General features: G+C 43.3%; 1 protein-coding gene across 3 annotated transcripts in view; it reads right to left on the bottom strand.

Annotated features, from left to right (window-relative positions):
- The window catches only part of SPIRE1 (spire type actin nucleation factor 1), a 140,902-nt gene that overhangs the window by 28,808 nt on the left and 95,914 nt on the right, over nucleotides 1-16,180 (bottom strand). For all 3 annotated transcript variants that reach the window (XM_074352348.1, XM_074352349.1, XM_074352350.1), the window contains 4 exons: nucleotides 7,043-7,120; nucleotides 4,789-4,953; nucleotides 2,323-2,409; nucleotides 1,092-1,221 (listed from right to left, as the gene is read on the bottom strand). In XM_074352348.1, the coding sequence (XP_074208449.1) occupies nucleotides 1,092-1,221; nucleotides 2,323-2,409; nucleotides 4,789-4,953; nucleotides 7,043-7,120 (460 nt within the window). The remainder of the gene's footprint in view (nucleotides 1-1,091; nucleotides 1,222-2,322; nucleotides 2,410-4,788; nucleotides 4,954-7,042; nucleotides 7,121-16,180) is intronic.

Here is a 16,180-nt window from a genome sequence, read left to right as displayed (position 1 = left end):
AGATAAGAAGAGAGGTGGGGCCAGGGTCGCTCGCCACTGTGGGGCTCAAAGAAGGGATGACTAGAAAGACCCAGGAGAAGTCAAATCAGCAGGCCTGGCCGCTGGGTATGGGTCAAAAGTGATGCTGAGGCCTCCATCCTGGTCACACTGAGATGGGGAGCCAGGGGAGACAGTTTGAGAAGGCAGGTGAGGTCACCTGTGGGCACCATGGGCCTGCTTTGCATGTCAGGGGTGAGGTGGCCCCGTATAGCAGACATTTCTAGCCAGAAACAGAGACCATGGAAAAGGGTGTAATTGCTCAGGGTGAAGTGAGCCCGGGACAGAATCCTGAAGGACCAAGAAAAGCCCGAAAGAGGTAGAAAGAGAGACCAGAGGAGAAAACCAGAAGACGGTGTCACAGAGCCGGTTCCTTCCCTGTTCAGGCGCCACTGCAATCTGTTTTCCTAAAGGAAGTTTCCCTGAGCTCCTTGGGCATCTTTAATCCTACAAATCGGAGGAGAGGTGTGTCAACAAAAATGCTTACGTTTCATAATATGGTCTTGCTATAAACGAAAATCAATGCGTGCTTATAAAAATCATTAAATACAATAAACATAAAGGAAGTTAAGTGGTATCAGTAATAATTGATTCTCTCATCAGATAATACCATATCTTTAAGCCACAATTAAGACGAGACATCTGAAGTAAAACTACGCACCTGTCGTTTACATTTCTAAAGCATAGTAACTCACCCATGTTCACATACAGTTTATAAAGTATTTTGACCATAATCCTATTTAATTCCTTAGGTGAAAGCCAGAACAAAGGTGTGGAGGAACTTTTATCCCCCTTCTGCTGATGAGGAAACCGATGCTCAGAGAGGGAAAGACTGTCCTGAAACCACAGTCTGGAGACCGGCAGTCCTTCCCATTACACCATGACACGCTCGTGAATTCTATGAATTTCAAGTATAATCTTCAAGTGTGAGGCTGTGTGAGGGGGATGGGGGGGAAGAAGAGCAAGGAAAGGTGCTCTGCAGGGGGTCGGCCACACGGCAGCGCTGTCTACAAGGGGTGACCCGAGGCCAGGCGAGCACCGAGCAGTCCACTCACCTAACCTGCTGCGTCTGGTCTCCTCTGGGGAGACGGGCCGCAGCTTTCTTTCTGCTTTGATCTCTTCCAGTATCCTTTCATGGAGGCTCCGTGGCCGCGGTGGAGTTGGCTTCAGTTTTCTGGCTGAGACCTTGGGGAAAAGAAGTGGAACAATTAAGACGCTTGAGTAGTTGCCCTTAGTTTTTACTGAAGTCCATTCACACAGTAGAGTATCATGAAATTATATTTTATTGATTACAACACTACTTAGACTATTTTCGAGCAATAGGGAGACTACCAGATTTCACAGTGGGTCAGTCCCACATGCTCAACTAACTTTAAGGAGTCAGTTTTGCCTCAGATATAATCATGTTCTCCATCGGCTACCATGACGGGCAACCAGGTGAGATGCATGCTGTGCGTTACCAGCTGCTATTACTGTTCCTGAGTAAGTCATCACAGCCTCCTTAGGTTATCATCTGCTCTACAGAGGAGGAAACGAAGGCTCAGGGAGGCCGATTAACTTGTTCAGATACGTGACCACCAAACAGTGGAGCTGCTGTGCGGATCCCGGGCTCCTCTGACTCCAAGCTCTCTCTTCCCTCCCGTGACCTACCAGCCTTCGTACCATTCCTTTCAACGTGGCCGTTCCCTTGTCTTAAAAGGGCTCATAAGAGAGATCATTAATTATGCTTTAGACCGAGAAGGAAGCACCTCCCACTCTAGTTACTGAGCCTGAGAGGCTTTGGGAGGCGCTGGCTGTGGAGCCAGGGGGGTCAGAGTAGAGCGGAGGAAACACAAACCAACATTCACACACCAGATCAGAGCACCCCAACTCCACAGCCCCTAGAAAGAACCCTGGCAAAGGGGGCGGTACGGCAGGGTGGACTGACTGTGAAACAGTATCAAAACGACAATTTAATCAAGGTGGAGTATTTGCCCCATAAACACGGTGGGCAGCCCACACCAGGAACTATGTGGCATCATATTTAACCGTTACTCTAGAAGGTACTTGGCCAGATTTTGGCCATAACTCGGGTTGTTTTGAGTTAAAACATCGTAAGATAGCACTGTATTGAGTAATTTTCAGTGTTTTTTGACTTAAGAATGTCATATACACTGGGCTTCAGAACTCTGAGAAGGAAAGCTCCCCGTAAATACTACAGTAAGAGCTGCATCCTGGGGCCGCTCGCCAGAGGAGAAGGCCTCCTGGGGTGCTCTGCAGCCGCAGGGAACATGCCGGACGACATACTGGGTTTAAAGGAGGTCTTGATCTGATGAAGTCCAGGATGATCTCATGAGCACTTTTCTTTAACCGAGGGGGAATGTCACCATTCACCTGAAAGGAGACAAAAAGTGCAAGATTCACGTGACTACAGGATTCTCATTATAAATTCCTGGGTTCAGCTGTTACGTCAAGTATGCCACTTTAAAACTATGGAAGTGTAATCTGGCTCCACCAAGGACACACTTCAAAGCAATAAAGTGGAGAGTTAAGTACTGAGTGATTCAGAGCAGAAGTAACTACGTAGAACTGAGGAAAATCCAAGTCCACTTAGCTCTATCATTTTGGGAAATTACGGTTGAGATACATTTTCCAACAGAGAGTGTCTAAAATGACTATGAATGGAATAAATAATACTACACTGAATTATTTCATAATCCAAAAAGTCTTTTACCTCTTATTTTCATCCTTGTACAAAACCAGGGTAATGAGAAGAAATGGGAACATGATTCACATTCTGGAGACAAACTCAGGCTCTGATCAAGGAGGTCCTGCTACACTCAGAGAATTAGTAAGTAGAAGAGTTTGGCAGAGTCCTGAGGAGGGGGGAGGGAAGAAATAAATCTGAACAGACCTATAACAGGTAAAGAGACCGAATCAGCAATCAAAAACCCCCCAATAAAGAAAAGCCAAGGACCAGAAGACTCCACCGGTGAGTTCAACTCAAACATTTAAAGAAGAGTTAACCCCAGTCCTTCACAAACTATTTCAAAAATTAGAAAACGAGGTAACACTTCCCAATTCATTCTGAGCCCAGCATTACCCTGATACGAAGCCAGACAAAGATGCCACAAGAGAACAGCAGGCCAAATCCCTTCTGAGTAAGAATATAAAATCCTCAACAAAGTACCAGCCAGTAATCCAGCAGGGTAGTAAAAGGATTATACATCACGACCTAGAGGGATTCACCCCATAAACACAAGGGTGGTTTAACACACAGAAACCACTCAGTGCCACATCCACAGAATGAAGCACAAGAACTCAAGATTGTCTTAACTGATGCAGAAAAAGGATTTGACAAAACCCAACACAATTTCGTGATAAAAACACGCTATAAACTTGGACTGGAAAAAAATGTCCTCAGCGTGATCAAGTCATTTATGAAAACCCACAGCCAACATCACACTCAGCAGTGAGGGACTGATTCCTCCCCCTTGATCAGAGATCCAGCAACGCTGGGTGCCTGCTCTCGCAGCACCTGTTAAACAACGAAGTGCAGGTTCCAATCAGGGCATCCAGGTAGGAAAGGGAGAAGCAGAAGTACCTCTCTTCACAGATGATACGAGCATATACGTAAAATAAAGTATCCTAAACAGCACATCGAGAGCACTGTCAGAGCTAACAAACTCAGCAAGAAGAGCAACACAAAGAAGCAACTGTCACCACGTCCCTGTATTTGTAAGGGACACAGTAAACTTGAAAATACATGGCAACGTGAGCTATTGACACACGCAGGTAAAGACCTTCCTAATGAGCAGACATCTGAGCAGAGACCTGGAAAGTCGAGGCAAGTTATGCAGACGTGTGGGAAGAGGCCCCAGGGGGAGGGAACAGCAGAGGCCCCGCTGCAGGGGCACGCGAGGCACTTGTGAGGCAGTGGCAGGGACCACGGTGGCCAGAGGGAAAACCAAGCAGGAAGGTGGTGGAAAGTGAGGTCTAGAGGCAGCCCGGACCAGACCTGGTGGCCAAGGTCAGGAAGTGGAGTTTACTCTGAGTGTGCTGGGAGCGGAAGGTTCCGACAGGGCACCGACATCACCCCGTTCTCACTTAAAGAAGTTTGCTCCGGGCGCTTTAGGGTAGGACAGACTGGAGCGGCAGCAACACTCCGAGTGAGAGGCGGCGGCGGCTTGGAACAGAGGGTATCGGAGGCAGAGGTGGTGAGAGTCAGGTCACGCTGCACAGGCAAAGCTACCAGGCTTCCACTGCTGAGAGTTTAACTCAAGGATTTCACTGTAGTTATTCAAAAAGATTCATGTACAAGGATACTGAAAATAAGCTGCTTACAACTGGACGAGCTGATTAGCTCAATAAACTCTGGTACAGACATAAGCTGGCAAAGACGCAGTCACTTAGAAATGATGATGCTGAACATACAATAACACAGGAAGATGTTTATAATGTGTTAAGTGAAAATAACTGGTTACAAAACAAAGTATTCACCATTAATCCATTTTGTCCAAGTAAAATGTATAGAAAAAAGACTGAAGGTTATATGCCGGCATGTTAGCAAAATTTTTGTCTGGGTTGTGGAATTACACATTTGTAACTCTTCCTCTTTGAGTCGACTGTATTTTCCAACTTTTCTATAATGACCATGTATTACTTTTATGAGAAGAAATAATTTTTAAAACATAATATTAAGAAGAGCATTTTCAACAAATAAGATTATTGAAAAATAACCACGATCCATTAAGAGTTTTCTTTGTTACTTACCATCACTTTTCGCAAAGTGTATCTTCGGGATCGAATGTCATCCATGAGCATCTCATAAGGCGTGAGCTGATACTCGATGGGCAGAGGGTTGTACTGGCGCTCCTGAACCTTCTTAAGTTTCACTCCATTCCGCAAATCCCTCATCACCTGCACCCAGAATCGAGCCTTCAAGAGTCAATGTTGGGGAGACAACCATTAATAAACGTACTAGTTCCTCTAAATAGCTACAGTCATACAGAAAAAATGAAGAGCTTGGATGCTTGGATCACAAAACAATGAGTAAAGCAAACAGAAGCAATTTTTAAAATTAGATTTTAGGATACTGGAAAGCAGGCAGAAAGCCAGCAGAGCACCCACCGGCTTCAACCGCAGAGACACCTGCGCGTAAACCGTAACTCGCCTGCTGTGCTAGCCTGCATTCGCGGCCTCAGCTCCTCCTGCCCCCTCGTGTGACACGTTACGTGGCTTTGCTCACTGAACAGGGGCGCATTTCCCACACTTGACTTTGGGTTTGGCTCTGTGACTTGGCTGCCCACTGGAACATGCATGGACATGACCATGACCAGAGGCTTCAGCAGCAGATGCATAATGCTTGTCACTCTGCTCCTGTCACTGCCACGAGAACATCATGCTTGGGCTGGCATGAACCCGCTGATGGGACTACCCAGGAGGAGGGTGGGACGGCATGGAGCCACCCTCTCATGGGCAGACTCGTGAGCTAAATAAATGCTGCTGCACCTTGCAGTGCTCAGTCACACAGCACTGCCGTGACCACAGCTACCTAATACGACCATCTACTGCCATCCGATCTCCAGCAAGCTTCTCTGATTCACTTCTCTGAACCCTGTCTTCCTAGTCAGTTGAAGAAAACGGTACCCTTCACCAACCTGAGAGGATCAGAGCTGCAGTTCTGTACTTGGAAAATGTTCAAAATGACAACTTTTATGTTATTACTATCTTCGCACAAATTATTTAAATATCAGTTTTCTTGTCTACAAACAATAGTAGGCTACTTTGTCTGCTCTTCAAGACAATGAGATACATGTGAAGCATTTACAATAATTTAAAATACATTAAATATGTATATTATTATTATATTTTAACCCGTTTGTTTTCCTGTCTATAAGCTAAGTTATCATATATTCTTAACGTCAGTGAAGAATAAATCAATATGGCATTTAGGTGAAATATCATAGTTTGTTGAAATTAATAAGTGGCTCAAAAAGTGACCTAAATATATTAAAAATCAGGTGATATACTTGTAAGAATTGTCTACATAAAATAACTCATTAAATTTCTCAAAAATATCCTCAAAAACGATTTGTAATTTTAAACAAACGTGTATCATTTCTTATTCCAAAGAGAATTTGAGGAACTTAATATTGTGGCATATCCTTTAGATCATCTTCTAAAATATGACAATCCAAAACAGACTCTAAGATTCTGCCGCTAAAGGCATCCTGACACGACTCCCCAGAACACTCAGATCTCCCTGGGGGATGCTCCAGTCTCAACCTCTCTTACTCATTCCTTTAACACTCAGTTCAAATATTACCTCATTTTGAAAAAAACTGTCTCTTCTCTCGATCTTCTCAGGCTTTAAGAAAACTTGATACGTGAAACTCTGAATTCTCAGAACAGATCAGTTAGGGACGGTTACTCACATCAGAAGCTTCTGCTATAGTCTATGGAAGGATTCAAACAGGCTCTGTGGTGTGCTCAGTTCTTTATACATTGTTGTTTGGCAAAAACTTTACAAATGACTTTTCAGAAGCTAAAGTCACAGTTACATAAAACAATGGACGCACAGATCCACCGCAACCATCTGTCCTTGAACTCAGAACCCTTCGGTTTTGTGAGCGCAGAGAGCCCTGTGCTACTCACTCTGCATCCCAGGGCCCTAATCCAGTGACTACTCAGTGGGTAAATGAGGGGACCACACTATAGTTTCACTAAATCCTGACACAGAGCTTAAACTTCGACTTACACATAAAAGCACGCTAAGGTATTAATATAATTAGAAAGGTCAATATTTTTAAATGCTGAAATTCCCAGAGACATTGCGGGTGGTTCTAATAGAATCAGATACTTTTTTAAAATGGAGAATAGCTATTTCCTCAAATGTAAGACTAGGCATTCAAATTTGTGTAGTATCAATTCATACAACAGTCCTTAAGATAAACCAGCATTTTAAAAAGCATGATACAGTTTCTTCAACACTGAACGCAACAGAGAGAACACCCAGCTATCTCACCCAGTCAGCATTTTTCAGCTCCTCCAGGTCTGTGTTAGACTCATCGCTCTTCTCCATCTCTTGAATCTTCTTCAGATTCTACCAATTAGAATTCAAATAAAACATTTAGGCATAAAATTTCATCAAGCTACCTTCTCAAATTAAAATTTCAAATAGATACCTTCAGATAAAATATAAACAGAAGTGTTTCTGAAGCAGACAGTACAAAAGCTATTCCTCTGTAAAGTTCAGCCAATTTCAGTAAACTAAACTAGACACAGCCCTACAGAGGGGTGAACTGAAACCACTCATTCTAATTTCCTTGTAAGGCCTTGTGGATAAACCTCCGTCACAATATTAATTCACATCTTCTAACATTCCCTTTCCCCCAACCCCCATACTCAGTGCATCATTAATCTCACAGATACGACTTCCTCCCTGTTTTTCTACCTTAAGTCCTCTTCTTCTGTCTCCACGGCAAACCCCTTCATCCAGCAGCATCTTATTTGGCCTGGACTTCTGAAGCAGTCTTGCCCGGGACGCTCTCCACTCCCCCACTGCCTACTCCTGCTCCTCCCCCAGTGGTCAGGTATCAAGTGATGTGACAGGATCACCACTTCTTCAGGGAAGCCTTCCCTTCCTCCGTGAGTAAGTCAGACCTCCCTATTGTACAGTTCAGAGCACCGCACACCTTTCCTCTGTAGCTCTCATCAACACTGCAATTTCACACTTGTTTATGGCTTCCCTCTAGACCTCACGACACGGAATTCTATTCTCAGAAGCTACTCAAGTATTGGCATTTTTGATGCTCAATACATATTTGTCAAGTAATTTAATGAATAAATTTCAATACATACAATGCATTCATTTTTAATTTAATACATGTATATATCGTGAAACGGTTACCACAATAAGGTTAGCTACCACTTCCATCACCTCACATAATTATCTTTTTGTTTTGTAAGAACATATAAGATTTACTCTCTTAGCAACTTTCACCTGTGTAACATGGGGTTGTTAACTACAGTCACCATCACATACCCAGAACTTACTCATCTTACAACTGGAAGTTTGTACCCTTTTAAATTGCATTCATTCAGCATTTGCAATTTGAAGGAAATGCTGAAGGTAAAACATACCACCATCCCTCAGTATCCTTGGGGGATTGTTTCCATGACCAACAGCGGATACTAAAATCTGCAGGTGTTCAAGTCCCACAGTCAGCCCTCTGTGCCTGCCGTTTCACATGCCCAGATCCAGCCAACCCTGGACTGTGTAACAGTGTGTGTATTTACTGAAAAAAGTCCATGTGTAAGTGGATCTGCACCATTCAAACCCATGTTGTTCAAGGTTCAACTATATTTACATATTAATCACAAATTTGAGAAAACAATTCCTACTCACAATAATTCAACCCTAATATATTTTACATTTGCTGAGCCTGTTTGTCTGTTTGCATTTCGACTGAGTTTAAAAGCACTGTCTATACTCAGCCATAAAAAATAATAAAATAATGCCATTTGCAGCAACATGGATGGATTGGGAGATTGTCACTCTAACTGAAGTAAGCCAGAAAGAGAAAGAAAAATACCATACAATATCGCTCATATATGGACTCTAAAAAAAGAAAGACAAACTTATTTACAAAATAGAAACAGACTCACAGACATAGAAAACAAACTTATGGTGACCGGAGGGGAAGAGGGTGGGAAGGGATAAACTGGGAGTTCAAGATTTGCAGATACTAACTGCTATATATAAAACAGATAAACAACAAGTTTACACTGTATAGCACAGGGCACTACATTCAACATCTTACAGTAACTTGTGGTGAAAAAGAATATGAAAATGAATATATGCATGTTCATGTATCACTGAAGCATCGTGCTGTGCACCAGAAGTTGACCCAACATTGTAAACTGACTCTACTTCAATTTAAAAAATATATATATATAAGAGCACCGTATGATGCCTAATTTTATATGAAAATAATGAATACTTACTAATGAAATATTTACAAACAACCTTTTTAGCTTTTCAGATGGATTAATCACCTGCAAAATGAGAATAACACCACTGCTTTGTGTACTCAACAATGTACAGGAATATTAACACAGAAAGAATATAAAATTACTCTGAACTTAAAAGGTGATATAAATAATGCATTATTTCTTCTCTCTCTAGGAAAGAAATTATGGGGGGAAATATTTCTGATTTTCAAAATATGTTTCCATAATTATTTTTAAAAGAAACACCACGTTTCCCGCAGGAGGTGAACTGCGGCTACGCAGTAAGACATGTGCCACCCTAAGTCATGGCTTTGTCTAGGCTCCCCTCTTCCCCACCTGTACAAGAAGATCCCACCATCTACCTCCCCATCAGTGAAACACAGCAGAGGCCTGCATTCATACCCCCCCACCACAGGCACATCCGAGTTCCCCTCTGTGCGGCCCCAGCCCCTTTCCCTGCTCCTCGCCAGAGCCCTCCTCTTCTCCAAGGCTCCAGCTGCAGCAGTCTGCAGAGCAGGGACAAGGGCTAAGCCTTCAGGCAGCCATCATTTAACCCAATCACAACCCATGTTGCGGGGGAAACTGAGGCTCACAGAAGCACGCTAATGTGGCTGCACCCCCAAGGTGACTGATGGAGCAGGCGAGAAGCAGGCAGAAGTGGCACCAGGGACTCAGACATGAGGCACCAGACAGTGAGAAGAGCGGTCCTGCTGGAAATGTACGTGTCCGGACTCCTAGAGGACCCTCAGGAGACAGACGGGTAGCATTCTACTTCACTTTTGCCAGAGTAAGTATTTATGAATTGGTATTACACCAGGGAAAAGAATGGAATCTGTGGCTTGTGCGTGGGCCTTACAGACAATGGGCACTTAGTAGCTGGGGTGACGTCACATCACAACCTGAGTGACGGTCATCACTGACTGAGTCCGGGCTCCCGGCTCTCTGTCTTTAAGACGCATCAGCTGCCCTGGTGCACACACACCAGTTCTCACGCTCAACCGATCATCCCCAGTGAGAAATGAGGGATTTTAATCTTTGAAAAAAAAAACTCTGATGACTTTAGCCGTAGTCTTCAACCCAAGACCACATCTTCATGAAATATCAAAGTCAGAGCTGAGTGGAGAAGAGACCAAAAAGAAACACATGTTATTTTTTCTGATGACGGTAACCCAGGCTCCATCCCCAAAAGAATTAAAGTACACGTTATTCTCTTGACTAGAAGATTCTTCCCTCCAGTTTTGTTTGTTTGTTTGTTTTTGTTTTTACAGTTAAATAGTGAAAGAAAAGAGAGAGTCGGGAGGTGAACTGCCTCAGGCACCCTAGGACTCTGTCAGGCTCTGTCACCCACCCACCCAAACACTCCACACAGGCAGCTGAGAGGAAGTACCTCTTCTCCTGCTGTCTCTCCCTACTCCCGCCTTAGGGCATTCGTCCCCTCTCCCTAGGATGCTTCACCCAGATACCCATGGGGCTAATTCCCACACAGCCTTCTCGTTCGTTCTTGCTCAGACGTCACCTTCCCGGTGGGGCCTACCCTGACCATCCTGTGCAAACTCCCAGCCCCACACCCTGCCATGAGCAACCCCCGTCTATGACTTTTCCCACAGTCCATCCTGCTTTCTAACAGTCCATATGGTTTGTGTACTATGCGTACTGTCTGCCTCTCCCTGCTGGATTCCAAGCTTCATGAGGGAGTAGCTTTGGTCTGCTCTGCTGGGGCTCTTCAAATCTCTAGAGCAGTGCCCTGCACTCAGTAGGTGTTTAGTAAACATTTGCTGAAAAAGTGAATTAAGATACTTTCAAATGAGAATGTTCAACACTTAAATCTTTTCAATAGCTCTTATCGAGTCAACTTTAATAAGAGGAAGCTCAATCAAAAGGAAAATTATCCAGAGGACAATCTGTATTTTCTTCTCTAAATTCAGAATCCCCTGAAGGGATGGGACAGTATTTCCCGTCACCTAAAGGCTGCTCCCAGAGTAAGCACTATATTGTTTACCCAATGATCTATAAACCAAAGATAATGGAAAACACTGTAAACACGATGGAGAAACTCATCTTTACAAGCTTGTGTTGTTTTTTTTTTTTTAAATTCCAATGATTTTTAGGTCCTTTCACGATCAAAACAAGAGAAAGCAATACAAATGTACGGAGACAGCAGGAGATGCGAAGTCTTCGGCAACTTGGAAGTATCTATCTTTTTTCTTGATTCCTACGGTTGCTACCAAAAAGCTGATTAGAGTAGGTCTCCGAATTGCTCCTTCTGCTTCCATTTCTCCCTCCGTTAGTTTGTCTTCTTAATCCCCCATGATGGGTTCCCAGGGCCTGTGCTGTAACCCTCACACTGGAGTACCTTAAGTACTTCTGGGGAACTCGGTCCAACTCTGGGAGAGGTACATGCCAGGGAGCAGGGAGCACTCACAACAACAAATAAACAACACATCTTTCTGGAGATAACTTTCCTGGATGCTCTGCGAGCTACCCAGGCCCACACCTTACCCCCACCCCGACTCCCAATAAAGTTCTCTTCCACCGGCTACTGGGGGCTGTCATAGCCCAGCCCCGTCCTAGCAGCTGCACTCAGAGAAGGCAGCTGCCCTGCAAGCTTAGGCTCTCCTCCAGGTGGCCCACTACCAGTCACACAGGTCAGGCCCCTGGCCTCGGCCTCGACGCGGCACACCTCGGAAGGGCCATCCCAGGTTCTGAGCTCCCTTCGCGATCACCTGAGGCAGCCTGCCGCACCTGCATCATAGGTAACCTTTCCCTCACCCCTTACAGGTGCTCCCCAGAGTAACCCCCAATAACCTCCTGAATTCAAACTTTACCCCAGAGTCTATTTCCTGGAGAGTAAATTAATCTACAGATGGAAAATTTGAAAAATAAAACGAGACGTAGATATTTAAAACAAAATTTACATGAATTTTAAAGGGAGAATTCACTCTTTCAAAGATATTTTGACTTGTACGGAACTACATGATCCCTCTGTGGCCATCTGTTGTTTTCCCAGAAACCCTTCCCCTCCTTCCCATCAGATAACAGTCCTTCTCTCTTTGGGGACGCACATCCCGCGCCTTCAGCAGGGCTGACTGCTTCCTAGCCCCTCACCGCCAGTCACGGGGTGAGGACGCCACCTTGACCAGGCAGCGCAGCCTACCTCCCACCCACAGTGACCGGTTCCCAAGTGGGTAACCTGACTCCCTGTCTTCCTCCAAGACCTCTTGTCTCCGTTAACTAAAAAACTTTCTGCTAGAGTTACTGAACTGAGAAAATGTGTGATTTGGGCTGCAGACTGTCAATTTAGCTGCCTTTAGTAGGAGCCTGTCCAGGGATGTTGAGTGAGAAAGCCGACCCTGGTCGCGGCCTGTGGGATGCTGGGTCCTGCTGTGCCCGCAGCAGCAGTGCCCTGCCATTCCCAAATGAGGGGCCATATGTTCCTGCCCACTCCACCTGTGATAATTCCAGTGGATTTCTGTCACTTGCAATGGAAAGAATTGTGATTCACTATGTCCCTTTACTCCAGAAATACGAGCTCATGCTTCCACGTCTCAGGGGGCCTGGTGGAAGGGTGTGCGGAGCACATGGCCCTTTCCCACCCAACCTCAACTGCTCCCATCCTCCGACACACCCTGACGGATGTAGCCAGGATGGCCTCACTGTTAAGACTTCATACATCTCTTTCTTACTTGGACTGTGACAACATCCCTGTCTCCCTGCCACTGAGAAAAACTATCTGCTGCTTATAATCCTGAAGATGATTCACTGAATGGCCCGAGAATTTCACGTTTCTTTATGTTTCTGAACAGTAAGCAGCACAAACCATAGCTCAGATACTGCCCAGCTGTGTGACTCTGGACAGCACATCACTGCTCGAGTCTCCAGTTTGACTTTCTCATCTGTAAAATGTATAGACTAATGAATACCTTTTGGATTTTGTTAACATTACATAAAATAACACAGAAGAAACACACATGCAGCCTGGCTCATATGAAGCAGACTGGCAGGTGTGAGTCATTTGGTATTTACTTAGTAGGTATTAGTTCCTGTAAGCCAATGAGTTATCTACGAGAATTTGATTGTAAACACTTCCATGCAATTACAAAACCATTTCTTTTACCAAATGAGACCTTTTTAGCCTCATCATGAAGTAAAAGTCCTGACTCAGCAATAAATCAGTGCAAAGTAGCTGAGAGCCTATAAATACTATAACTGAACAAGCTTGGATAAATACGCAAGTAGAAATCTCAGGTTTTTCTAGTTTTAGAGACACACTTCCATCAGTTATATTCCAGCTTCTGCATAAAATTTTTTTTCCCTTTTTTGCCTGCACAAATGTAGTAACAGATGCCAGCCTGTGCTGGGAATATGGAGAGAAAGTTCTAACTGACAGCGTCCACATGGCAGCTAACTCTCCCTGTTTCTGACGTAACCATTCTCAAGCTACAGTTAGAATCGCTCTATGCCAACATTTTTAGTTCCCGGCATCTTAAAAGAATAAATAAAATCTACTCTGTGAATCCCAAGTACATTAAATGCTCAGAGAGTAATTTTAATTTATTTGCATAGATTCAACATCAGCTCACATACAAAAGTCTCTTTTTAGGTTAAACCACCCTTACAAATACATTCATATATTAAAATAAGATTTTAATATCAGCATTTTAATGATCACCATTTTCCTCCATATTGCTACCCATTTTAAACTACTTATTTAATGGTATTCCCTGTATAATGCGTACATATTTCAATCAGAAACTTTTAAATGTATAAAAAGGAGTATGTTTCAATAATTCCTTGAACAAACCTTTTTTACTCACTTAAAATATTCTAACATACTTTCAAAGAAATTACTTACATAGACTATTAAATACATTTCACAAGTAACCAAGTCACTAATATAAACATTGCATGTGATAAATAGAACATACATATTAGCCTCACAGAGTAAGAGTCATGATGTCCTTCCTAACTCAGATACTTTTATCACAGAAAAGCAGGAAAAAGGACTTCATCATCATATTTACCAGCCCCAAATTAACATTTTGGAAATTAGAGCACAAAAAAGCCCCCAAGGAGTTGCAGCAGTTCTTCTGACAAATGGAAAGCTCCCATGTATATTAAAGAGCTAATGGCTAATCATAAAAGGATACGAGTTACATTTTCATCAAGTTCTATGGCACTGTGGGGTTTTTTTTTCAACCTTTATTTATTGAACAAGTATTTATTAATTGCTTACTGCACTGCACACAGTTTGGGGCACTCCATAAACAGTTGTAAGCTAGACAGAAAAAGCCTCTTCTCTCATGGGACGTACGCCGCTGTGTGTGGGTGAGGGAGAAAATGAGCCCCTCCGCTTGGAGACCGTGGATGGCACCCTTCCCGCTGTGCTGCTCGCTGCTAATCTGCGTGTCTGTTCTTACTTGCTGGGATGCTCGCATGCTGTTTAGTCAAGCGGAAGGAACAAAGGTGGAACGAGGTAAGGGAAGAACGGAACAGGCGGAAGTGGAGACTGCGACAACAGACAACTCCCTGAGCAAGTCTGCTGCAGACAAGAATGGAGAACAAGGCAGTACACGGAGGGCAACACGCTGTGCACAAAGTCTTCCTTAGGATGTGTGAATGTTAATAGACGTGAAAAGTCCGAAATCTGTCAAGATACTCATGACAGTTTTAGTTTCCTTAGTAATTTCCGACTGTTAAAGATTTAAACTAACAGAATTTTTAGAGCCAGTTAAAGTCATAAATGGACAACGACATTGATGCATATGGTCAGCAGATTTGATGCTCGGGGAATTCTCTGGCACTTTCTTAAAGATGTAACGTGTCCCTGCTCCCAGAGGGGTGGGACAGGGAGAAGACATGAGAGAAAGTCAGAGCATAAACTTCTACGAAAAATATGAAAATGTTAAGATACTAAACTATAAATTGCCTATTCTGTACAGTTTAATTCAAATTTATATGGGTCACTGTGGAAATTAGAAAAAGTAAAGATGAAGTCATCAAAATGAGGGAATTCATCTCTAGGTTCTAGGAAAGGAATATTGCTCCTCTATTCTCCCAATATACTTATACACCCACACACATACACACATGCAGGCTGAGTGTCTAGTGACCATCTCTCCCCAAGTAGCTGGACTCACAGTATCTCCCTAAAGACATCTATCTGCCCATTCAGTTTTTATACTCAACAATTTTCACAAACTATAAACATGCAGTGATAATCATTATAAAACACTCATTAAAATGTAAGACACAACATTTACAAATTATATCACAAAAGCTGTTTTCCTAATGAATGAATACAAATCAGTAAGAAAGACCAAGACCATTAGAAAAATGGGCAAAGAATATGAATAGGCAGTTGACAAATACAACAGCCCTTAAGGGTATGAAAAGGCACCCAATCTCATTCATAGTAAAGAAAACGTAAACTAAAACTATGAGATACAAATTTTCACTTATCACTTAGGAAACACATTGTGAAGATGCAGAAAAAGTAGACACTTAAATTTCCATCGAAAGTATCAATTAGTAAACCACTATGAAGGACAATCTCATGGTATCTTATGAAAATTATAAATGCACAACTCCTCTGACCCGGCAACTCTACTCTTGGGAATTTATCTCACATATGTGATCACACCCAAGAAAGACAGGTTAAAAACTATCCATTGCAGCATTGTAAACAGCAAAAGATTGGAAGTGACTTACTCGTTGTCAGCAGAGGACTGATCAGACCAGTAACAGTACCTCCGCATGACAGACTATCATGGAGACACGAGAGATGCAGACACTACCCACTGACATGAGTGATCTTCCAGACGTATTACTAAATGAAAAAAGCAAGGTTTAGAACAGTGTAGAACAGGGAAGAAAAACACTGGCATGTTTTTGTTAGTTACACATAAGCTACCTCTTCAAGGAAAGAGAAGACATGAACAGTACCCGCTGCCTGTGGGAGAGACACCGAATGGCCTGGGGACAGAAGCAGAGGTGCATGGCGCATGGCAGTACTTCCGCACTCCAGGAGTTTGACGTGTGAATTTTATCTGATATAATAAAGTTCATTAAATTCAGAGTCACAGGACCTGAAAGGCAGAAGAGTTCTGACGTGTTATTTTACAAAAAAGATTCTTCTGAAGCATTTTAGCAG

The sequence above is a fragment of the Camelus bactrianus genome, chromosome 24 (genome assembly GCF_048773025.1).
Source record: "Camelus bactrianus isolate YW-2024 breed Bactrian camel chromosome 24, ASM4877302v1, whole genome shotgun sequence".
In the NCBI taxonomy this organism is placed as follows: Eukaryota; Metazoa; Chordata; class Mammalia; order Artiodactyla; family Camelidae; genus Camelus; species Camelus bactrianus.
The sequence above is the reverse complement of the archived record's forward strand: the minus strand, read 5'-3'. Positions and strand labels throughout refer to the sequence as shown.